At 40.0% G+C, this 26142-nt stretch overlaps 1 protein-coding gene and 1 pseudogene across 3 annotated transcripts in view; one reads left to right on the forward strand and one right to left on the reverse strand.

Annotated features, from left to right (window-relative positions):
• Positions 1–26142, forward strand: part of EIF2B3 (eukaryotic translation initiation factor 2B subunit gamma) — a 97617-nt gene that overhangs the window by 39845 nt on the left and 31630 nt on the right. Inside the window, exons 5-6 of one of the 2 annotated variants that reach the window (XM_080654480.1) lie at positions 6732–6843; positions 25413–25502. In XM_080654480.1, coding sequence (XP_080510606.1) covers positions 6732–6843; positions 25413–25502 — 202 coding nt within the window. The remainder of the gene's footprint in view (positions 1–6731; positions 6844–25412; positions 25503–26142) is intronic. The other variant, XM_080654481.1, reaches the window with a different exon arrangement.
• On the reverse strand, positions 20135–20289 carry LOC308240978 (small ribosomal subunit protein eS27-like; annotated as a pseudogene). Its single transcript has one exon. The product of its transcript is annotated as a small ribosomal subunit protein eS27-like (transcript).

Raw genomic sequence — 26142 nt, forward strand, 5'->3', positions numbered from 1 at the left:
CTGAGTTTTTAATTCCTCCTATGGGATGCTATGCATTTTAGTGATAAACATTTTTTAAAAGAATTCTAAATTTCTCAGACTATATATTTGGTCTGCTTCTTGGCAGCTATTGTGTGACAGAACAGCTAATCCCCTCTTCTCATATTTTGTTTAATAGTCTAGATCCCCTAGGTCCAAGTTTTCCAAATCATCATTTACTGACTTATAGGAGAATGGCTATGGTTAGATGTTTCCAGAGCCATCTTTTCCCCCCTTGCCACTTTCTTGGAAGATTTGTAGGAGATGTAGATACTGAGGAAGATAGGATCAAATTCATGTTTGGATTTTTTGGACTATTTTTTTCCTGCTGCAGGCTGCTACACATGTTGTTCTTTGCCTGAAATACTCTCCATCCCCTCTTCTCCCACTACACACACACTCTAAATCCAACTTAGCCTTCAAATTATTTTCTGAGTGAGAACTTCCTTGACTCTCTAATGTAAAATTACATCCCCTGTTTACCTACATATGGTAGCTCTGCCTTCTTATTTACTCTCTCTTCTACTGGACTGTAAGCTCCATGAGAGCAGGGATCACACCTGTTTTGTTAATTTTCTTTTTTTTTCCTTAATCCTCACCTAGGGATATGTTTTTATTGATTTTAGAGAGAGGAAGGGAGAAAGAGAGAAAAAAAAACATTGATGTAAGAGAAAAACATCTATCAATTGCCTTCCATATGCCCCCCTGACCAGGGATCAAATCTGTAACCTGGGTATGTGCCCTGAAGGGAATCGAACCCACAGTCTTTTTGGACAATGCTCCAACCAACTGAGCCACTGGGCCAGGGCTGTTTTGTTCATTTTATTCCCAGGCTCTGGCCCAGAAATGGCCCAGGGTGAACAGTCAGTAGATATTGCAGTATTGAATGGTTTAGGGATCTGCCTATAAAAGCAGCTCTTATTGCCTCCCAGGTAAGAGAAAGATTCAAGCCCTAGCAGTTAAAATCCTAAAACTATGAGTCTGGGTTGTAGTTGGATTCATGAGTATAATTTGCATTAATCCATAGGCCATATCTGGACCAGAGTGTGGGGATAAAATGAACAAAACAGCACTGGCCCAGTGGCTCAGTTGGTTGGAGCGCTGTCCCATACACTGAAAAGGTTGTGGGTTCAATTCTCTTCAGAGCACATACTCAGGTTGCAGGTTCGCATAAATTACAATACTTACAATTCGCATGAATATTATAAAGAGCGATAATTTATAATGTTTTGTTGTTGTTGTTAATCCTCACCAGAGGATATTTTGCCATTGATTTTTAGAGAGAGTATAAGGGAGAGGGAGAGACTGATGGAGAGAAACATCCACATGAGAGAAACACATCGATTGGTTGCCTCCCTCATGAGCCCCTATCAGGGCCAGAGATCAAGCCTGCAACCGAGGTACCGGCCCTTGGCTAGAATTGAACCCGGGACCCTTCAGTACGGAGGCCGACGCTCTGTCCACTGAACCAAACCGGCTAGGGCTATCATGATTTTTTGACTGATACTACATTGTCTATTAATTTATGTTTAGAAATGTTTTCAATTTTAAAATAAACACCTACTGCTGTAGCATGGCTGTTAAGAGCAGAGGCTCTGTTCAGACTGCGTAGGTTTCAATGCCCCAAAACTGTATGATAATGGGCAGATTATCTAACCGTCCTGAGCTTCATTTTATTTAGCTGTAAAGTGAAATTGAATCCTTTCAGGATTTTTTTTTTATGAGAAATAAGATGTTTGTAAAGCATTCTATTTGCTCCTTAAAACATATTAGTTGCTTAATAAATTGTATTTGCTATTCTTATAATCATTATCACTTCCACATATATTTTAGAAATACTCCTATGGGAAGTAATTTGGTCCTGTAGCCTAACAAATCACATTTAATAACTTAGCGAGCATTCTACGTTATTTTTAAAGGGAATTTTTAGATATTTTATGTAAAATGGTAACCCTTTATAGACCACAAAATATCAAAATGCTTTTGTTTGCATTATAGCTTCTAAGTCTATAGGGAAATTAATTGTGGTAGCCTAAATGTCTAGACAAGCCTCCTGGAAGAACCACATGTAACTTTTTCTGGTGATTCAAATGGGCTCTGCTTTCTGAAGCTTTTTTTAGGTATCAACTTCTCAGAAAAGGAATTAGATGATTGAGTGGTGCAAGAGGGACCCAGAAACCCAGCTAAGCTGTGCAGGGAATTAGGGCATATAAACTCTGGAAAATCCCATTTACTGATTTTTGCAGCATTGGATACCATTACAGAAGTATAAAATCTGCCACTTGTCAGTATTTAGCCATTGTTCCACATTTGCTTAGTATTACTTATTGAGCAAATGGGTCAACAGATTAGTGTAACACAGTTATTGGGTATGTGTTACACCAAGCACAGTACTAGGTACAAGGCCCATATAAATGGGCAAAAAACCCATATAATATCCCTATCTAAAGGATAGACAGACAAGTGTTTGTTAAACCCTCCCTAATCATAGGGCATTTTGAGAAACCTGAAACCTGAAGGGGAAAATTGGATAGAAACTGTGATATTGAGAGAACTAATGAAAGCCTCATATATGTAATTTTTGCAGTCACAAAAATCAAACAGTTAACATTACATAAAGAGAATATAAGTGATATAAAAACATACATATTTTAAACTTGTAATGATGCATAAATATCATTAATTCCCATTTACCATCCCTTGCTTGTTAGAAGCTAAAAATTTTCCTTTTTTCCTCAATTTCAATAAGAACATGGAATATTTATTTTGTTGTATTACAGATAACATGTTTATTAAGGGGCTTGTCTTTTTGGTATATTCCCCTGTGCAAATGTTTTATGCTGTTATGATATAAATTATTGACTGTTATCTCTGTAGTTCCACTGTGTCTCTTGGAATATTTGAAATGGAAAAAATTTGTTTAACCCAGTTTACTGTAGTAGTATTTCTCATATTCCTCTCCAATTCTCAGAGTTATATAGTCTTGATCCAGACTAGAACCAGTATATATTAGTGTGCTTCAGAATCATACGAGTGAAAGTTGTCACCTCTCAATCAACTTAGTTCCCTCTACACTAACAAGTTTTGAGCCTATGTTTCTTTTGCTTCCTTCATTTTTCTTAAAGCTGTACTGCAAAGGAAAACTTCTACTCTGCTTGGGCTTCTGCTTGATCTATTTCCTCTTCTCAATTCCCACTCTCACCTCTGCCCCTTTTTTCCTAATTATATCCAGCAGAAGTGACTTGAAATCCCTGCATTATTCAAAACTGAAGTTCTTGTGATGGAGGAAACAAGTATTTAGAATTATGTTCAAATGTGCCTAGAATTCATCATCACAATGTGATAAGTACAATAATTGGAGCATGTGCAAAATACAAGGAGCAATGTCTCAGTTATAGGAAAATATATTTTAAAACATGATATTTGAAAAGAAAGAGGTGAGCAATTTACTTTTGTGCAGACAGGGTAATGGATATGAAATCAGCTCCCTGTCCTACAAATGTTTTACATTTTGATGCAGTCGTTGCATTTAGAACACACACACACACACACACACACACACGCACACACACACACACACACACACATATCTACGCTAAACTAAGCCCTATATGGAAAACAGAGATAATCAAGATTTGCTCTGAAGCTAAAATCCAGTGAATGGAGCTAGATAGTATGTTATTGACCAAGTTTTTATATCTATTTATAGCTTAATAGCATTTTGTGAATAGCTGCTCAAGATTATGTCAGAGATAAGTGGTAGAATCAGAACTTGAACCCATGCCTTCCTACTCCATAGCTTGGGCTTTCTTTTTTTTTTTTTTAATTTAGTTTTCATTTTTATCAAGACTTTATATGCCCATAATTTAAAGAGAGATATAATTATCCAAGAGTGTTTCACAAGGCTGAAATCAGAGTGTCATCCAGGACTCAGGACTCATCTGAAGGCTCAACTAGGAAAGGAGTTCTTCTAAGCATACTTGTTTGTTCGCAGAATTTCAGTTCCCTGAGGACTGTTGAACTGAGAATCTCACTTTCTAGCTAGCTGTTAGCTAGAGGCTGCCCTCATTTATTTATATTTTTTAAAGTCACTTGGGCCTCTCTCTACATAGCAAACATAATGCCTGTCACAGAAGAGGTACACAAATATATTTATTAGCTGAATAAATGAATGGGTAAGTAAATGACTATAGAGGAAATAGAAGGGTTCAAAGAAGTAAAAAAAATGACTAAAATATGAATAGTTGAATATGACAGATTTTTAAAAATGGAACTTCATAGTTTTAACTGCTTTCTTAACGCTATTTGTGTGGTCTTACTTAGGATGAACATTCTCATGTTACCTGCTCTGCTGTCAAAGTGGAATTCACTTTGTTAACACAGAACAGAAACATTTCCAAGTATCCCTAATTTATATCATATTCTGAGGTCCCAGTTACTATGGTAGCTACAAAGAAGCAAATACAAAAAGTGAGGCCTGAGAGTGCGGGGAATATAACTGAAGTGCACCATAACTGAAAAATAGACTTGTCGAAAATTACTGCTCCCAGGACATTCGGGTTTTTGTGGACTTGGATAGGCTAAACATTCCAAATTACATCCAAAAATAATATCTCTGTGTTTCTTTTTAAAATATTGGTTCATAATCAGACCTTTGCAGACTTTGTTATGTTCTCAAGTTTCCATGAAATGGATGAATGAATGAATTGATATATGTCAAAGCTGCTGTATGGCATTTGAAATTCTCTGCAGTTTTTAGCTTTGATTGAAAGTCCCTATAAAACTTTCCTTCAAATTGGCATTATTTACCCCCTTCCTTCTTTGGAGTTCACTAATCTTAGATATTGAAAAAAATAACGTAACTTTTAATGGTAGCTTCTCCCTATTCAGATTCAGACACTACATATGATAAGATGACCAGACACCATCTGAAGAAATTAATGCTTTAGCCAATGAGCTAAACACATTATACACTTGACTAATGCATTTGGTTCTTGGTATAGAGACAGCTGAAGCTGACAGGGAAGCATGTTTAATTATATGGTAGTCATTGCCTGTCAATAGGAGGCAGATAAATTCATCTTTAGAGATAAAAATATTTCCTCGAGTTCAACTTTCACTTTCTTCTTGGTGTTAAATCATTGCTTTATGCGATTTTTGTGGGGATCAAATGAAAGCATGTATTAACTTATTTAGTCCTTATTATCCTCATTTTACAACTGAAACTGAGAAACAGAGAGGTTTAGTATCTTGCTCAAAGACATACAAATAGTAAGTGGTATTCATACCCAAGTGGTGTGGCTTCAAAGGCTCTCTTAACTATCTGTTATGCTGCCTCTATTTGAAAATGCTTTTGCAAGCTATAGATAGATACTATATAGATCTTAGCAGATTTTGTTAAGTGTCCAACACTGTACTGGGTTTATATTTAAAGGAATCAGAAGCCTGCACTTGAAGAGCTTATAATGTGGTTGGGGTGAAGAAATGTAACACAGAAAACAGCAATAATAGGGCAGCCTGTAACATCACTATCTACCAGATAACTCTGTACATTTAATAAATATGTACCTTATTTTATTTGAATGCTCCCATACACAGCATAAAATCTAGTGCATAGTAGACATATAGTTAATGTTGGTTGAATGTGGATGTCCTTAAATAATGTTATTCCCATTTTCACAGTGAGCAGACCTAGCTGATTATTTCAAAGAAAGAAATTCTTGTATTTTCTTTTTGTGCCAGGCAGTGGGCTTGTGGTTGGTTAATCCACTTAGGTGATTAAGTAGTATCTTGACTGCCCCTCTTTTTTAAAAACTTTTTATTTATTTATTTTTTACAAATAAAAATTATATTTAAGGTTTACAAGGTGATATTTTGGTATTTATAGATATTGTGAAGTGATTACCACAATCAAACTAATTAACATATCCACCACCGCCTTCACTTTTTATATTTTTAATAATTTCAAATTTACAAAATGGTTACAAGAATAGTATAAAGAACTTATATATCTTTTTAAAAATATATTTTTATTGATTTCAGAGAGAAAGGGAGAGGGTGAGAGAGAGATAGAAACATCAATGATGAGAGAGAATCATTGACCGGCTGTCTCCTGCACGCCCCACACTGGGGATCGAGCCCACAACCCGGGCATGTGCCCTTGAACCAGGGAATTGAACCGGGGACCTTTCAGTCCGCAGGCTGATGCTCTATCCACTGAGCCAAACCGGCTAGGGCAAGAACTTATATATCTTGCACCCAAATGTTAATATTTGCTTTATCATTCTCTCTTTCATAACCTATATTCAATATATATCATATGCATATTTAATGTATATATAATTTTTTTTCTGAGCTATTTGAGAATAAATTGCAGGCATCATTCCCTTTGCCTTTAAATACACAAATGTGTGTCCTTTCCCCTCCACCCTCCTCCATAAAGGACAGATCTCTAAAAATAGGAAATTACATTGACACAATACTTTAATCTATAGAACTTAGTCAGAATTCACAGTTAACATAATAATATCCTTTAGAGCAATAAAAATTTTTTGACTGCCTATGTTTTAAACATTGTAATGAGTATGTGCTATATAACACTCAATTCTGTATTTGGTTCCAAGAGAAATGTGAGCAGGTACCCTCTTCCCTGACTTAGTCATACAGGCAAAGCAAATGTCTTTGTTTGATATTCCTTCTTTTGTATGATTCAGTGGAGCAGCGTGACTTCATTGGAGTGGACAGCACAGGAAAGAGGCTGCTCTTCATGGCTAATGAAGCGGACTTGGATGAGGAGCTGGTCATTAAGGGATCTATCCTACAGAAGTAAGCCCCAGGGTTTTTCTTATTGGCAATTCTTCTTGTCTTAAAACAAAATAAAACCACCCACTGGATGGGAAAGAGTTATGAAAACTAGATTATACTGTGTGAAATTAACAGAAGTATGTGAATGTTTTCCCAAGAGACAGATTGAAGACTTTCTTTCACCACACAAGCTTAGCTTTTCTCTGTGTCTTTTCTTGCCAAGGTAGAGTCAGATCCTGCATAGGAGTGGGGCAAAGCAGCTGTGGGGAGAACAGGGAACAGGACTGTTTTTCTGACAATGTTATAGAGCTTCTTTTTTTATAAAAGTTACTATCTTAACCATTTTTAAGTGTACATTTCACTAATCTTCATATATTCACATTGTTGTGAAACAGATCTCCAGAACTTTTTTATCTTGCAAATATGAAGTTCTATATCTATTAAACAACAACTCTCCATCTCTTTTCCCCAGCCCCTGGTAAACTACCATTCAACTTTCTGTTTCTATGAATTTGACTCCTTGCAATACTTCATATAAGTGAACCATAAAGTATTTGTCTTTCTGTGACTGGCTTACTTCATTTTGTGTAATGTCATCAAGGTTCATCCATGTTGTAGCATGTAGAATTTCCTTCCTTTTTTAAAAAATATATATTGGTATTAATTTCAGAGAGGAAAAGAGAGGGAGAGAGATAGAAACATCAATGATGAGAGAGAATCATCGATTGGCTGCCTCCTACACACTCGCCACTGGGGATTATGCCCACAACCCAGGCATGTGCCCTGACAGGGAATCAAACCATTACCTCCTGGTTCATGGGTTGATGCTCAACCTCTGAACCATGCTGGCCAGGCTCCTTCATTTTTAAGGCTGCATAATATTCCATTGTATGTCTATACAACATTAAAAAATTTTTTTTTTTCATTAATCCTCACCAGAGGATATTTTTTCCCCCAGAGAGTGGAAGGGAGGGAGGTGGTGGGGAGAAGAGAGATAAACATCAGTGCAAGAGAGACACATCGACTGGCTGCCTCCTGCACATGTCCCGACTGCGGCCGGGGATCAAACCTGCAATTCAGGTACATGCCCTTGACTGGGAATCGAACCCACAACTCTTCAATATATGGGCTGACACTCTAACCACTGAGCAGCCCCAGCCAGGGCAAGAATTCATCTATATTGTTTCAAAACAAATAAAACAAGAATGAACAAGACCCAAAGGAATTAGCATGCCAGCTGTGCAAATATACAGCAAACAAAATGAAAGCAAGAAAAATGCCCTGCAGAAGACAAAGAGCCTACCCTGAAAAAGAATAACTCAATGAATAGAATGAATTTCTTTACAACTCTACAACTATAAAACAACTCATTAAAATGTAGATTTTATAAATAAAATTTCAGTGGTGAGATTATAAAACAACAAAATAAGATAAAAGAGTATAGAGAACTAAGAAAATAGAGGACCACCTAACTTAATTTCAGAATTAACTAGTAAATTTTAAAATAACAATGGAATAGTAGACACCAATGAAAATCAAATTATTGACATAAAGGAAAGATTTGAGATAATCACTGATTTAGATGAAAAAGAAAATGATTAATAGTTACAGAGAATCACCCCGGTGTGGCTCAGTGGTTGAACATTGGCCCATGAACCAAGAGGTCACCGGTTTGATTCCTGGTTAGGGTACATGCCCAGGTTGTGAGCTCAATCCCCAGTAAAGGGCATGCAGGAGGCAGCCAATCAATGTTATGCTCTCACATCGGTATTTCTCTCTTCCCCCTTCCTCTCGCTCCAAAAATCAATAAATATTCTTTTTAAAAATATATACAAGAGCTAGTAAATATGATTAGAACACCAAACATAGATGAGGTTGGAGATATCACACAAAAAATGGGGAATCTATATTCTAAGGTCCTCAGTGTTCTTCTCCCACTTGGTTCCTAAATACTAGCAGCCAGGCCTGCACCTGTCAAGCAAGGACAGAAGGGAATTCTTCTTGGTGATATCAGACAGTCTAAGAGGAAAGACCTAAAGATACAAACATCAGGGAGTTCCCAACAGATAACCCACCTCTTAGGTAATTCTACATTAAATTTCAAAGTTGAAAAAGCCCACCACATGTTCAGTGCTCCCAATCAGATATTGTACCACTCTTAAATTTGGACATACACACAAGAAAAACAACAAGAATTACCAGATCTAGAGAGAACCAAGATGGCGGCATAGGTAAGCACCTAAACTGCTGCCTCGCACAACAATTTCAAAACTACAACTAAAAGACAGAACATCTATCACCCAGAACCACGGGAAAGCTGGCTGAGTGGAAGTTCTACAACTAGAAGGAAAGAGCAAACAGCATTGAGGGGTGCACAAGCGCTGAAAAGCTGAGGTACGGAGACGCGCGAATTGGGCTGGCGACGGGTGACTGAAAGCGCTGCTGTTTTCAACCCGAAGGGAGATAAGCTCCCGATTACTCCGAACTCGTTTCTGGGGAGACGCGGCGGACCCAAACTCCTACAGGGAGAAGCTGGACTGTCTGCTGTGGAGTCGGAAAGTGAGGGAGGCTTGCTTGCAGGGCTGAGCGCAGGAACAATTGTTTATTGTGCTGGGGCGCGGGACGCGGGGACAGGGTCGGAGCCACAGAGCCGGCTTACTGGCAGCCATCGCTGTTTGCCACGCCCTAGCCTAGTCACGCCCTGAGACCCCGCCCTGCACAATCTACGAACCCACCCAAGCTCCAAGCAGCAGCTTTAGCATATGAATGGCCTGCCCTATAGCAGCTTAACCTAGCAAACTTGCAGCCCGGGTCAGACAGCTCCAAAACCTCCAAACTCCAAGCAAAGAGGAGAAAACTGTAGTTCTTGCTGTAGCTCCTGCTGGGTGGCCTCAGACAGTAGCTGACCTGCACCCCATTGGAGATCCAGAAGCCAGTGTACCTAGTGGTCAGTGTGAGACACCAGATTTCAACTCCTCACATCCATAAGTGATACATTCAAGAGGCAGACTCAGTGAGCACCAAAGCCCCACTGAAACAAGCCCTGCACCATAAGCGTGTCTCCAGCGCAGCAGTTCTTCCATTATAGACACAGCGGGTCCTCACAGCCAATTGGCCTGGAGGTCAATTCCTCCCAGTGTACCAACAGCAATCAAGGCTTAACTACACCAAGACTTTGCACTCAGCCCACAAAGGGGTGTACCAAGAGCGTCCACCTCAGGTGATTGGGGAGGCTGAGCTACTGGCCCCTATAGGTCACCTACCACACAAAGCCACTCCATCAACATAAGGAAGCAGCAAAATGCGGAGACAAAGAAACATGTCACGAATGAGAGAAATGGAGGAAAGCAAACTAATGGACGACATAGTGTTCAGAACCACATTTATAAGGTTACTCAAGAATCTTCTAAAAACCGCCGATAAACTTGATGAGACCTTCAAGGACCTTAATGAGAATGCCAAAAAAATGGAAAAGGACCAGTCAGAAATTAAGCATACACTGTCTGAAATAAAGAATATACCGAAACTCAACTGTAGATCAACCTACCCCAAGAATCAAACCAAAGATCTGAAATATGAGGAAACAAAAAACACCCAACCAGAAAAACAAAAAGAAAAAATCCAAAAATATGAAGATAGTGTAAGGAGCCTCTGGGACAACTTTAAGCGTACCAACATCCGAATTTTTGGGGTGCCAGAAGAAGAGAGAGAGCAAAATATTGAAAACTTATTAGAAGAAATAATGACAGAAAACCTTCCCTACCTGGTGAAAGAAATAGACTTAAAAGTTCAGGAAGCACACAGAACCCCATACAAGAGGAATCCAAAGAGGACCACACCAAGACACATCATAATTAAAATGCCAAGAGCAAAAGACAAAGAGAGAATCTTGAAAGCAGCAAGAGAAAAACGGTTAGTTACCTACAAGGGAGCACCCATACGACTGTCAGCTGATTTCTCGGCAGAAACTATGCAGGCCAGAAGGGAGTGGCAAGAAATATTTGAAGTGATGAACAGCAAGAACCTACAACCAAGATTACTCTACCCAGCAAAGCTATCATTCAGAGTTGAAGGTCAGATAAAGAGCTTCACAGACAAGAAAAAGCTAAAGGAGTTCATCACCACCAAACCAGGATTACATAAAATGCTGAAGGGTGTTCTTTAAGAAGAGGAAGAAGAAGAAAAAGGTAAAGATAAAAATTATGAACAACAAAATGACATCAAATACATACCTACCAACAAGTGAATCTAAAAATCAAGTGAATAAAAAATCTGAAGAACAGAATGGACTGGTGAATATAATAGAATCAGGGACATAGAAAGGGAGTGGACTGACAATTCTCAGGGGGGAGGGGGTGTGAGGGGTGCGGGAAGAGACTGGACAAAAAGCTTACACCTATGGATGAAGACAGTGGCGGGGGTTAAGGGCATGGGGTGGGGTGGGGAATCAGGTGGAGGGGAGCTAGGGGGAAAAAAAGAGGAACACCTGTAATAATCTGAACAATGAAGATTTATTTAAAAAAAAAAAAAAAAAAAAGAATTACCAGATCTAAGATGGCGGCGTAGGTAAACACCTAAACTGCTGCCTCACACAACAATTTCAAAACTACAACTAAAAGACAAAACGTCTATCACCCAGAACCACAGGAAAGCTGGCTGAGTGGAAGTTCTACAACTAGAAGGAAAGAGCAAACAGCATTGAGGGGTGCACAAGCGCGGAAAAGGGGAGCACTGCTGTTTTCAACCCGAAGGGAGATAAGCTCCCGATTACTCCGAACTCCAGTTTCTGGGGAGACGTGGGGGACCCAAACTCCTACGGGGAGAAGCTGGACTGTCTGCTGTGGGGTCGGAAAGTGAGGGAGGCTTGCTTGCAGGGCTGCGCGCAGGAATAATTGTTTATTGTGCTGGGGCGCGGGACGCAGGGACATGGTCCGAGAAGCAGAGCCGACTTCTGGCAGCCATCGCTGTTTGCCACGCCCTAGCCTAGTGACGCCCTGAGACCCCGCCCCGCACAACCTACAAACCCACCCAAGCTCCAAGCAGCGGCTTTAGCATATGAATGGTCTGCCCTATTGCAGCTTAACCTAGCAAACTTGCAGCCCGGGTCAGACAGCTCCAAAACCTCCAAACCCCAAGCAAAGAGGAGAAAAGTGTAGTTCTCGCTGTAGCTTCTGCTGGGTGGCCTCAGACAGTAGCTGACCTGCACCCCATTGGAGATCCAGAAGCCAGTGTACCTAGTGGTCAGTGTGAGACACCAGATTTCAACTCCTCACATCCATAAGTGACACATTCAAGAGGCAGACTCAGTGAGCACCAAAGCCCCACTGAAACAAGTCCTGCACCATAAGTGTGTCTCCAGCGCAGCAGTTCTTCCATTATAGACACAGCGGGTCCTCACAGCCAATTGGCCTGGAGGTCAATTCCTCCCAGTGTACCAACAGCAATCAAGGCTTAACTACACCAAGACTTTGCACTCAACCCACAAAGGGGTGTACCATAGGCGTCCACCTCAAGTGATTGGGGAGGCTGAGCTACTGGCCCCTATAGGTCACCTACCACACAAAGCCACTCCATCAACACAAGGAAGCAGCAAAATGCGGAGACCAAGAAACATGTCACGAATGAGAGAAATGGAAGAAAGCAAACTACTGGACGACATAGAGTTCAGAACCACATTTATAAGGTTACTCAAGAATCTTCTAAAAACCGCTGAGGAACTTAGTGAGACCTTTAAGGATCTTAATGAGAATACCAAAAAAATGGAAAAGGACCAGTCAGAAATTAAGCATACACTGTCTGAAATAAAGAATATACAGAAACTCAACTGTAGATCAACGTACCCCAAGAATCAAACCAAAGATCTGAAATATGAGGAAACAAAAAACACCCAACCAGAAAAACAAAAAGAAAAAATCCAAAAATATGAAGATAGTGTAAGGAGCCTCTGGGACAACTTTAAGCGTACCAACATCCGAATTTTTGGGGTGCCAGAAGAAGAGAGAGAGCAAAATATTGAAAACCTATTAGAAGAAATAATGACAGAAAACTTTCCCTACCTGGTGAAAGAAATAGACTTACAAGTTCAGGAAGCACACAGAACCCCATACAAGAGGAATCCAAAGAGGACCACACCAAGACACATCATAATTAAAATACCAAGGGCAAAAGACAAAGAGAATCTTGAAAGCAGCAAGAGAAAAATGGTTAGTTACCTACAAGGGAGCACCCATATGACTGTCAGCTGAATTCTCGGCAGAAACTATGCAGGCCAGAAGGGAGTGGCAAGAAATATTCAAAGTGATGAACAGCAAGAACCTACAACCAAGCCAAAACCGGTTTGGCTCAGTGGATAGAGCGTCGGCCTGCGGACTGAGGGGTCCCAGGTTCGATTCCGGTCGAGGGCATGTACCTTGGTTGCGGGCACATCCCCAGTGGGAGGTGTGCAGGAGGCAGCTGATCGATGTTTCTCTCTCATCGATGTTTCTAGCTCTCTATCCCTCTTCCTTCCTCTCTGTAAAATATCAATAAAATATATTAAAAAAAAAAAAAAAAGAACCTACAACCAAGATTACTCTACCCAGCAAAGCTATCATTCAGAGTTGAAGGTCAGATAAAGAGCTTCACAGACAAGAAAAAGCTAAAGGAGTTCATCACCACCAAACCAGGATTACATGAAATGCTGAAGGGTGTTCTTTAAGAAGAGGAAGAAGAAGAAAAAGGTAAAGATAAAAATTATGAACAACAAAGTGACATCAAATACATACCTACCAACAAGTGAATCTAAAAATCAAGTGAATAAAAAATCTGAAGAACAGAATGGACTGATGAATATAATAGAATCAGGGACATAGAAAGGGAGTGGACTGACAATTCTCAGGGGGGAGGGGGTTTGAGGGGTGCTGGAAGAGATTGGACAAAAAGCTTACACCTATGGATGAAGACAGTGGCAGGGGGTAAGGGCATGGGGTGGGGTGGGAAATCAGGTGGAGGGAAGCTATGGGGGAGAAAAAGAGGAACACCTGTAATAATCTGAACAATAAAGATTTATTTAAAAAAAAAGAATTACCAGATCTAAACAGGAAAAAAACAATAAATTAGTAGCAAAAAAAAAAAAAAATCAACTTAAAGGGAAACATTATGAAGAGAAGAAAATGTCAAACAGGTAACATTATTCAGAAAGATGTGTTGTTTAATACTTGAGCCATCTGAATTCCATTACTTTAGGAGCTAGGAATACAATGTGAGCAAAACACACCAAAAACCTTCCTCTCATTGAGAGATGAGAGAATATTTCATTCATGAACCCAAAAGCTGTATGCTATCTTTAAAAGAGCAAAAGAGAGCCCAGGTGGTGTGGCTCAGTGGTTGAGCAGTATGAACCAAGAGGTCACGGTTCGATTCCTAGTCAGGGCACAGTGTGCGGCATGCAGGAGGCAGCCAATCAATGATTCTCTCTCATCATTGATATTTCTATCTCTCCCTTCCTCTCTGAAGTCAATATTTTTTATTTTTTTTAAAGCCCAGATCTGCTGGTTTCCTAAGACTAGATTGCATTTTTTGTTGTTGGCAGGTTTTTCCCTCCATTCTTCTAACTTGTAATCTACACCCTAGTGATTCAGGATTTTTTGAGTGTAGTTGCAATAGGGCAGCTGGCTGGATAAATGAGCAATAAAATGTTCTTCCCCCTATTCATATGACCCTCTGGGGTATTGTGCTCCTCCTGGCCTCAGTGGGATGGTGGGTAAAAGCTAATTAGATTCAGATTTTTTCAAACATGTTTGAATATGAGAATCCAATACTTCCTATCCATTTTTTAAAATGAATTTCCAAAAGTTAGGACTAGTGCCTATTAGTCAAACACTAAATCTGAAAAAAGGCCTTTGTGTATATATCTGGGATCACCAGAAATCTCTTGTTTTAAAGTTTTTTTAATTTTGTAGTGATTGTAGGAGAAAAGGACAACGTTTGTTTTCTCCCTGTCTGAGAGAGGATGAAGTGTTTGCTTGATTGCAAGGAAATATTCTGTTTTGTTGGGCTTCAGGCATATTTAGTCCTAAGAAGTGAGATAGTGTATGGTGCTTGCTGGAGTAGGAATTCTGCTAAGCCTATAGTCAGGTACAGAAGCAGTCTCCCCAGCAAGCTGTCTAGTCATCAGGTAGTACTTGACTCCAATGAGTCCAGATTCTTACTACCTCAGTGTATTTTTAAAAAAGCAGAAAAGCTTTTCCAAATGTTGACTTGAAGCATTACTGACTTGGAGAGGCCTTATTTTTAGTGGAAAAGAATGTTGCTGGTAGAAGGAGCATGGTGTTGGAAACTCAAGTCCAGAGAATTTGGAATTTAGTCTTGAGACAAACCAGCTATATGATCTCGAGCAAATCACTTTGCTTCTCTAAGCCTCAGTTTTCCCAACTAAATTGACTTAGTTCTTTAAAGACGGTCCCCCCCCAGTTCTAAATTTCCTGTTTTATTTCTGAAAGACATGTGTTTTTAATAATTCGTAAGTAAAAGGTATTTGTGCCAGATATTTAATAAGAAAATCATGTAGCTTTTCTCTAGTGTTGTGTTGTTTTCTTTTGAATACTAGTCAAGGGGTTTTTTTTTACCGGAAGAGTAATGAAAAACTAAAACAAGCTTCTAAAGGATATATTTAAAATGGAATAAAATGTTCACACATTCATCTTGGAAAGTTTAGACATTTATATCTGGGAAGACAAGGACTTGAATCAAATCTCAAAGATCATGGCCAAATTTGTATTTCTGGGATGATGAGAAATGGGTTTATACTCTTGATTATTTTCCCAATGGAAAGTCTTGAAATGCTATTTACTTAACATTAGTATCCCCATTACTGCAAATCAGCCTTAAATTCCTAAAGTACTTCTCTAATTTTGCAGTTTTAGAGGGGAGGAGTACACAGGGATTTGTAGAAGTCAGGATCAAGAACTTTTCCCAAGGTATTTTGTCCAGCATAGGCAGTGAGACTTTTCTTATTTTTCTATACTTTTAACTCTCACATCGATAAAGTCATATAGATAGGTTATTTGTAAAAGAACCCATGTCAGCATCCTTAAGCCTTTTCCTTAAGCCAATTCCTGATCATTTCAGGGCTTCTGCAGTACAAATCAGTAGAGCTGGTTTAGATTTCAGCTTTCTTGGATATGCTAAATCTGTTACCCCCATCCTTCTGCTTGCCAGATTTCAAAATATTGTTTCTATCCTCTCTTTTCCTAATCTTTGTTCTTGGGGGTTATGCCTTTTTAAAAATAGCAACACCTGCCCTAACCGGTTTGGCTCAGTGGATAGAGCATCAGCCTGTGGACTGAAAGGTCCCAGGTTCGATTCCAGTCAAGGGCATATACCTTGGTTGCAGGCACATCCCCAGTAGGAGGTGTGCAGGAGGCAGCTGATTGATGTTTCTAACTCTCTATCCCTCTCCATTCCTCTCTGTAAAAAATCAATAAAACAAAATAGCAACACCCTTTACTGTCACTTTAATGAGCTTTCAAAAGGAATAGGGCTTTATGCTTATATTTAATCTGCCATCTTTACCTAGAATCCTGTTTCCTTCATTTTAGTCCCTTATATCTTTCATTCCCTTACTAACCCTTCCTGCCTACCTCCCTACCCCCTCTCTCTTTGTCTCCTTCATTCTATCCCTCACTTTTTTCTTCATCCAATCTAGAACCTATGCTCTATTACTTCAGGCATTTCTCTCCATATCCTCACTCATTATCCTTTTGTTGTGTCTGCCCTCATAACCTTCAACTTTGGATTACTCTAACATCTACTTTGTCTACTTCTACATCTGTTCTGTTAAAGACTTCAGAAGAAATATTATGCAATGTTGTAAATTGGCACAAATTACAATGTTGTAAATTCATGTTTCCAATCTTAGCTGAGCCCTTAGACCACTCCACATTCTTAGACCTGTCCTGGACCACCTTCTCACTTCTCTCAGCAGCTATTCTCAACCATTCCACTTTCCTATCTCAGGTAATAACCCTGCCTCCTCCTTCTGCAAGAAAATCCTGGCTACCAGATGCTGATTTTCCCAGCATACTACCCTACCCATGATTTTATCTTCATTCAGACCTACCTTCAATTCCTTTTTTCTAGCCTTAGAGGAAGAAGTTTCTGTCCTCCTATTTAAGACCAGTCCCCTCACTATGTCTGTACCCCATTTTTCTCTGCCTCCCCTGGAACTGCTCCATCAGTTTTTCCAACACTCTCCAGAATTTTCAACTTTTCTTTTTACTATTTCTTCTCCCTCTACCTACAAACACATTGCTTACAGGATAAACTACGAATTCCTAAAGCCCTCAATCATCTAACCAGGCTTACCCCTCCAGCCTTATATTTCACCATTTCTCATACTCAGCACTCCACCATAAATTATGGAGAGTTGCTTATAGTTCCCTGACTTCTGCATTCCTTTTTACATCTCTGTCCTTTTGCTCTCACCATTCCTAGCACTTCTTCAGCCAGTTACCCTTTTCTCCCTGGCTAAATACCTGCTCTTCTTTTAAGACTCAGCTCATATAGCTCATATAGCACTTCTCTGTGAAACTTTTTCTGACCATTTTCACACTAGGCAGAATTGAGAATTGACCCTTCTTCCTTTGTGCTCTCCTATATTCTGTAGAAATGTCTAGATAACATCTGGAACCCTTTATTGCTCTGGACTATAAGTCACACGAGGACAGTGATTGCTATCAGTCAGCCAGATCAACAGTCAGAAAGGAAATCTAGATGTGGACAAGAGCAAGGACAAAACCAGGACCACATCTGTCTTTTACCACCTTCAGTCTCATTGCTGTGGGTAATCAGCAAAAAAAGCTGGTATCCTTCACTACAGAGCTGCACAGTGCTTGGCTCAGGACTCAAGAGAAGCTGAAGGAGTATATCTGTCAGGATCTAGAGGAGCTGCAGGACTGGATACTGTTCCATGCCTACTGGATGAGCAAGTATATCAGTGACATCATGTACAAGTAGCCACAGCCTCTTGGCACCATCCATCGACCTTCATAGCATTAAAAATGTGGCTGCAGCTTTACTTCTGCCCTCCAGATGTTACACAGAATATCTCTTGAGTCCATTGCTGACTCAGAACCATTCAGAAAAGAGAATTTTGCATAACATAATTCCAGCTCAAGTAAGTCAATACATACAAAGCCAGCATACCGTGTATATGTATAATTACGTGCTGCTTAATGACAGGGATCCGTTCTGAGAAATGCGTCGTTAGGCGATTTTGTTGTTGTGCGGCCATCATAGAATGCATTTATGTAAACCTACATGGTACAGCCTACTACACATCTAGGTTATATGGCATAGTGTATTTTGCTCCTAGGCTACGAGCCTATACGGAATGTTACTATACAAAACAACACACCAGTTTTGTAAATCAACCACAAGAGAAAATGATGCAACCCTAGACAGTTTGGTTCAGTGGATAGAGCGTCGGCCTGCGGACTGAAGGGTCCCGGGTTCGATTCCGGTCAAGGGCATGTACCTGGGTTGCGGGCACATCCCCAGTGGGAGGTGTGCAGGAGGCAGCTGATCGATGTCTCTCTCTCATCGATGTTTCTAACTTTCTATCCCTCTCTCTTCCTCTCTGTAAAAAATCAATAAAAAATATATTTAAAAAAAAAAAAAGTATAGTATAGTAAATATATAAACTAGTAACATGGTCACTTACTATCATTATCTAGTATTATGTACTATACATAATTGTATGTGCTATACTTTTATATGGCTGACAGCACTATAGGTTTGTTTACTCCAGCATCACCACAAACATGTGAGTAATGAGCTGTGCTATGACCTTACAATGGCTATGACGTCAATAGGCCATAGGAATTTTTCAGCTTGGTTATAATCTTATGGAACCACTATTGTATATGTGGTCTGTTGTTAACTGAAACATTGTTATGCAGCGCATGACTATTTACTTAAAACAATAACTTTTCATGTTTTTTCATCACCTAAAAGACAAAATCCAAACTCCTTAACTTGATATCTAAGAGTCATAGAAGGCTTTCTGTGGACTGGCCTTTGGCTAGCTCTCCAGCTTTAATTTTTTACCATTATATCCTGGGATTTTTTTTTTTTTCATTACCACTTTGCCTTTGCATATGCTAGTTCCTTCATCTGAAATATTTTTTTCCTGCTTTGACTGCCTAGTAAATGTATCCTCTTCTCTCAGAACCCACCCAAGCTTCATCCACCCCTGTGAAACCTTATCCTATGCCTGTTTCCTTAGACATCTCACTACATCCTCTTCTGTACTGAGCTCCCTACATTATTATGTACCACAGTATACTATAAAATGTTTTCTAACATGTAGTCTTCCCTACTAGATTGTGAGCTCCTAAGGAGCTCTGCTTATTTCAGCTCTATGTCCCTGGTACCAAAGCACAGTACCTAGCTCATGATGGTAATTATAATAGTTATTTAACAATAGTTATTTAACTCAAAGCCCTGCTTTGAGTCCAGGGCTTTCACTTCAACACTGCCTTTCTAGGAGAGGGCCTGAGCGCCAATGGTGCCAGAGCCCATAGTGCTGCATAGGCAGACCTTTGGTTTGGTAACTCCATATGCACTCCTAACAATCAGCAACCTGTCGTTCCTGCCCCTTACCCTGCCATCATATACTGCCTGATATACAAGTACCAAGTATACACTTCAAGTAATTTCTAACCATCCTAATAACTCTGCAACTGGTAGGTAATATGATAGATCTCAATGTTTGTTGAATAGAATAAATTAATGAACATGTTATCTATTATCTAAGATTAAAATTTGCAATCATTTTCAACCTTTCTCTTAAAGGAGTGAAACTTGCTCTGTAAGTGAAATCTTATATAGAAGCCTAAGATATAAACTTAGAACACGGGGTTATTCTTATTCAGGCTTCCCTTAGCAGGTCCTGAAGCACCTCCACAAAACTCTAGGACTAACTGAAGCACAACACTCTGTTTTATAATAAGAAACTGGCATGAAGAAAAATTTTGTCATATTTAGTGGTGAGGTCAGAACTAGAGCCCTCTTAGCCATTGCTCTTTTTACTACACCGAGCTGCCTTTCAACTTTGATTTAGCTCACTATTCAGCCAATGATATCATCACAGAATATAGGTGGTCATTAGTCTCAAGATATTGAATATGCTAGAGACATAGGAGATGATTTTGTGTTATACACCTCTACCTTATCCTATACACATAACCTGAGACCTGCTTCCTTTTTTTTTTTTTAAATCCAAAATGTGTTTATTGGGATGGTTTCCCACTCATCTTGATTCTGGGTGCTTTTAGTGCTGCTTCCTTCTGAAGGAACATCCTCTGAAGCCTTGCTTTTCCTCCTGTAGGCTGACAGAGGACAGTGGGACAGCCAACACAAAAGTACCGTTTGTGCATGGTTGAAGGTGGTGGTGATTTTATAGCATCCCGGGCATTTCACACCCATGAAGTAGGAATTGGGGCTCTGCACCAGGTACTTCTTCTTGTGTTTCCTCTTCTCTTCTGGGAAGGGATGAAGGAGATCCTTAGCAAGAGGCAAGTTGTCATGGGGAAGTTGTCACTGCTGGAAAGCAAGACCTACTTCCTTTAGAATAAAGATCAAAATCTTTAACATGGCCTAAAACCTCTCCAACCTCATCTTGTGTATCTCCCCAACTTGTTTCCTGTTTTGTCAGTACTGGGCATCTTTAGTTCCTCACACTCACCAATCTGCCTCAAGGTCTTATCACCAGCTATTTTTCTCTGCCCAGAGTGCCTATCTTAGTTGCTATGCCCCTTTCACTTGGCTATCTCTCTCCCTTCCTTCAGGTCTAAGCTGAAAGGGAAACTTCCCATATCTGTCAGCCTGAGTGAGGTCCCCCATTATATGCTTCTGTAGCATTCTGTGCTGCCTTTTAGTTATTGCATACTTGCAATAATTTATGTTCCGTTAAACTGTAAGCTTCAGGGGTCATGTCCATCTTGTTTACTGCTATATCCCAAGTGCCTGGCATATAGTAGGTATTCAATTAATGTGGACTAAAATAACTTCCTTTTGTTTTTCTGTCAGTACAATGAAGAGAAGCACTTTTACTGTCTGCTGCTTTGAGTCCAGGGCTTTCACTTCAACACTGCCTTTCTAGGAGAGGGCCTGAGCGCCAATGGTGCCAGAGCCCATGGTGCTGCATAGGCAGACCTTTGGTTTGGTAACTCCATATGCACTCCTAACAATCAGCAACCTGTCGTTCCTGCCCCTTACCCTGCCATCAAGAGCAGGCATTTGGGGTGGTATGGCAGGTACTTTTTATAAAACAGCTACCAGGTACTTAGGCAACAGGTACTTGCCCAAAAATCTGCCTCATTAGAATTGTAGATAGCTAGTAAGTAGCCATGCTTCATGGGTCATTTTCTTTCCTCTACTTCTGAGCAACCTTGATTATTTCAAGCATACCTTGGTCTTTCATTTCTTTTCAATTATAATGATTAGGCAGTAGGGAATTAGCTCTGACTCTTCTAGTGGGGGTCAGGGGGATGGGGAGATGTTTCTCTATTGGAATAAGTTTCAGATTGCCAAATAAAGTAGAAGGTGACTGTCTGAGGAAGGCTGTTTGTGTTGTTGCATTGAACCCTTCAAGATGGCTAAGTTATCTTGGGAGGTTTTTGTCCTCATTGGAATTGTTGCTTCTGGTTCTTACGCGTTACTGACCTGCTTTCATGGAGCCTTTCCTGGCTAGTCACAGAAGGTCTTTATTGTTTGTTCCAAAATGAAACTTCCTTCAATGATAATGCTGGAACTCCTAGCCAATCCCAGACCAATATGAAAGTCATATACTCCATGCCCCTGGCTCATTTTGTTTGTTACTTAAGAAGTTCCTGCGACTCACATTGATCACAGGACAGAAATGGTTGTGCTGAAGGCAAAATGATGTAGTCTCCAAATCCTCTGCTATTCTGCTCCTGTCACCTCTGCTCACACCTTCGAGCAGGCCACTCTCTCCTGTGCTCACCGGCACAGCCACAGCCTTCATCACTGTCCAGTGGAAGGTGAAAGCATCAGGGTTGCAGTCCTGTGTGCTGTCTCCTCCATGGGGGAGCACCATGGGCAACTTGCCCCCCAACCCTCCAGCTCCTGTAGCAGCTGGTACCAATGACCCTGCCGAGGAGCTAGGAGCATTTCTTAATATCTGCTTTCTTGCTCTCCAAGAAACTTGAAAGCAGGTTGAGAAAGAGTTCTCTCTATCCCTCCTCCCCTCTCCCTTCCAGTCTCTCTAAAAATCAATGGGAAAAATACTCTCGGGTTAGGATTAACGACAACAACAAAAATTTATTTTTATGTTAGTTGAAGAGAAGAAAAAACCTGTGGGAGTTTCACAAATGATCTTATAGACTTTAAAGATTAAATTTTTATACCACATCTCTGAAATTTTATTGTTATTTTATCATTGAAAGGATTCCCATAAATTTTTCATATATTTTATTTTTTATTATAATGGACTTTTCCTGTGCTTGGAAAATTGTTTTAAATTACTTTACAAACATAAAATTTCAAGTGTTTCTAATTATCTTATTCATTTCTATTTACTAATTTCTTACTTTATGTCATACAAATTCAAAGCCTCTCTGGCTCAGAACTGTCTGCCAGTTACCCAAGTATTACTGGCACTCTTTGAGGCTTTTTGATTTTGTTTATTTTGTTTTAAAATATCAATCCTATTTCTCATGTAATTCAAAAATAATAGAGTGAAATAAGAAACCCACCTCTTTGGCATCTTAAATGCCATTAGTTTCCCAGTCCCAATATTTACATTCACTACAAATTTAATATAAAAGAAAAAAAAATCTCTGAATTGCCCATCTCTATTTCTTCATTGTCTTTCATATTTGTAACTAAATCTCTAGCCTTGAGTATTCTAAATTTTTGGAACATTTTTTTCCTTTAAAATGGGAGAATTTTTTTTACCTATTTTATGGGATGAGAGTAAAAAGTATGAGAGTAAAAAGTAGAAAAAATATTTATCCTATATAATAAAAGGCTAATATACAAATTGACCGAATGGCAGAATGACTGGTTGCTATGACGTGCACTGACCACCAGGGGGCAGACACTCAATGCAGGAGCTGCCACCTGGTGGTCAGTGCACTCCCACAGGGGGAGCACCACTCAGCCAGAAGCTGGGTTCAGGGCTGGTGAGTGCAGCAGCGGGAAAGACTCTGCACCAGCGCTAAGGACCCCTGGGGGGATGTCTGACTGCGGGCCTAAACCAGCAGTCAGACATCCCCCAAGTGGTCCCAGACTGCGAGAGGTTGCAGGCCAGGCTGAGGGACCCCCCACACACACACCAGTGCACGAATGTCGTGCACTGGGCCTCTAGTCTATAATAATAAAAGTGTAATATGCTAATTAGACCGGATGACCTTCTGGACAAAGCCAGGGCTGCAAGGGAAGCCTGGGTCCCAGTGCCTGCCAGCAGCTGGAGGGAAGCCCGGTCCTGGGTGCCAGAGGGAAGCCAGTGCCGGCAGCCGGTGGAAGGGAAGGTCTACTCTTGCACGAATTTCATGCATCGGGCCTCTAGTAAGCTATAAAATGCTATATGAATCTCGTGCCATATATGCTAGGGATTGATAACAGTTTACAAGATGGTTATTCAGACTTTTAATTTATTCCTTTTCTGGCTGTTTTATAGCAGTTGACCTCTGCTATAAAAATGGGAGTAATATATCTACTTCATGAGGTAGTTGTGAGGATTCAGTAAGTATAGGTAGAGTATGTTGAATGATTCAGGGAATTTGTAAACCAAGAGACTGAACAGGCGAGTGCAACTTTCCAAATTGGTTAGAGAAAGGAAGAGAATTATCAGTGTAGACTTCAGGTAAAACCCTGGTAACCACATTCATCCTGAGGAATTTCTTAAAAATCAAGAATCTCAGAAAGTTAGTATTGAGAAGTAGCTTCTCCTTTCTTCTTCATCATCATTGCATATATTAATTGGCTTGTGTGTGAAGTATATGTGTTATAGGTGTGGGATAAAAAGTCTGACTCCTCTGTTGCTCTTTTCAAAGAATTTTGTTTGCCTTTCTCCCAAAATAATGGAAGCTCAGGGTGGTGCACCTTAATTTATTTGATATATTACTTCTAGGTTATCTAGATCCCATGAGAATAATTTTCCTTAAAGCTATAAGCCAGTCAAAGCAAAGTAACAGAGTAGAAGAAAAATGACAGCCAGGCAGCTATGATTGGAATCTTTATTTTCCACCCTTCTTTTTTCCTTCCTCTTAACTGTCTGTTTTTATTAAATAAAATGACCTTGGAAATTATAAGCATGACATTTCTTTCTTTTTATTATCCTCACCTAAGGACATGCTTTCATTGATTTTAGAGAGAAAAGAAGGGAGAGAGAGAAAGAGAAACATTGATGGGTTGCCTCGGGTACCCATGAACATGCTATACGAGCTCCCACTGGAACTCAAACCCAAAATCCAGGCATATGCCCTGACTGGGAATCAAACCACAACCTCTCAGTCCATGGGGTGACACACTGGCCAGGGCAAGCATGACATTTCTTGAAGCTGAAACCAAAATGGCAAACTAAAATAGACAGCAATCAGGCAGATGCCTTAAGTTGACCTAATTTATTCATTTGTTTGTTTATTCAATAACTATTTATTAACATTTACTCTGTGTGAAATACAATGCTAAGAGCTCAGTCTATAAAGAAAATTCTCTACCTTCAGGGAATTTTTAGTCTAGTGGAAGAGAGACAAATAAATAGGTTGTTATCTTAGTGTATGATAAGTTGTCTGATATAGGTGGGCATAAGTCTGAGAGCACAAACTTGGGTGAAGATTTCCTGGAGGAAGTATAACTGGGGAAAGTCCTGATGAATAAATAAAAGTGGGAGTTAGAGAGTATTCATAGAATTTTACTTCATCTTCTGTGAAAATGGAGTAACACAAGCCAAATCCTGGAGTAAAGTATGGCCTGCAGGAAGAAGTAGGGTATTTGGAGAAGAAACAGGAAAATGTTAGTGACAAGCTTTGTGGGTAGGAGCGATAGAATAGAAGGTGCCTTGTCAGTGATTTGATGGCTTATTGATTTTGGTTTAATGCCTAAAAGCCTCATAAAGTGTGAAATAGGGTTTCTTTAAAGAAAAGACCTGTTCTGTGGTTGCATCAGAGCTAGTATCCACCATCTTGATCTCCCCAGGATGGGGTGTAGGCAACATAGCTCTTAAAAATTCTGATGCTGCCCCGCTGGTGTGGCTCAATGATTAAGCATCGACTTACGAACCAGGTCATGATTCAATTCCTGATCAGGGCACATGCCCAGGTTGTGGGCTCGATCCCCAGTGTGGGGCCATGCAAAAGGCAGCCGATCAGTGATTGTCTCTGATCATTGATGTTTCTGTCTTTCCCTCTCCCTTCCTCTCTGAAATCAATACAAATATATTTTTTAAAAATTTTTTCCAAAAAAATGAAAAATTTTTTTTTCTAATGCCTACTACCTAATAATAGGATAGAACACATGTTACCTGATTGTGAGCCCCTGATTATTATCCTCACCTAAGGACATGCTCTCTTTTCTTTTTGCAGGCACCCTAGAATACATTTCCACACAGGCCTTGTGGACGCCCATCTCTACTGCATGAAAAAATATGTTGTGGACTTCCTAATGGAAAATGAGTAAGAAAGAGGGGGGGTAGAGTCAGGTCCACAGTGCTAAAGCTACTGTCTGACTTAGTTAACAGTTTTAAACCATGATAATGTTAGGTAACCAGTTTTTATAAATTACAATTTATTTTCACCTTTGTCCTAGAAATGAAATCATGTTATCAGCATCCTGTTATTTTGTCTGTACCACAGAGTCCCCTACTTGTATTTTTGGGATCTATAATAAACCAGAAAAATATTTTTGTAAAACTAGTAGTAACCTATAATGCCTCTTTCTGCACAGCTCCAAGCTGTTCTTGCTTCCTTCTGTAAAGGTCAGCTCCCCAATTCTAGTGCTATTTGTCTCTAAGTAGATGTCCTTTCCCTAGGCCAGTGGTCGACAAACTGTGGCTCAAAGACAAGGAACAACAACAGCCTGTAATTATTGGAATCAAGAGTCTAGGTCAGTGGTCGGCAAACTCATTAGTCAACAGAGCAGCAAACCGCGGCTCGTGAGCCGCATGTGGCTCGTGAGCCACAGTTTGCTGACCACGGCCCAAGGCAGTTATCCCATAGATGGGCCCTCTTGGCAAAGGGCCAGAGAATTCTTTGAGAGGAGGAAAAAAAGAAGAGCAAGTTTCCCTCCAATGTTGGAAAAGAAGTCCACCTCACG

This window comes from Plecotus auritus (assembly GCF_963455305.1).
Source record: "Plecotus auritus genome assembly, chromosome: 2".
NCBI lineage: Eukaryota > Metazoa > Chordata > Mammalia > Chiroptera > Vespertilionidae > Plecotus > Plecotus auritus.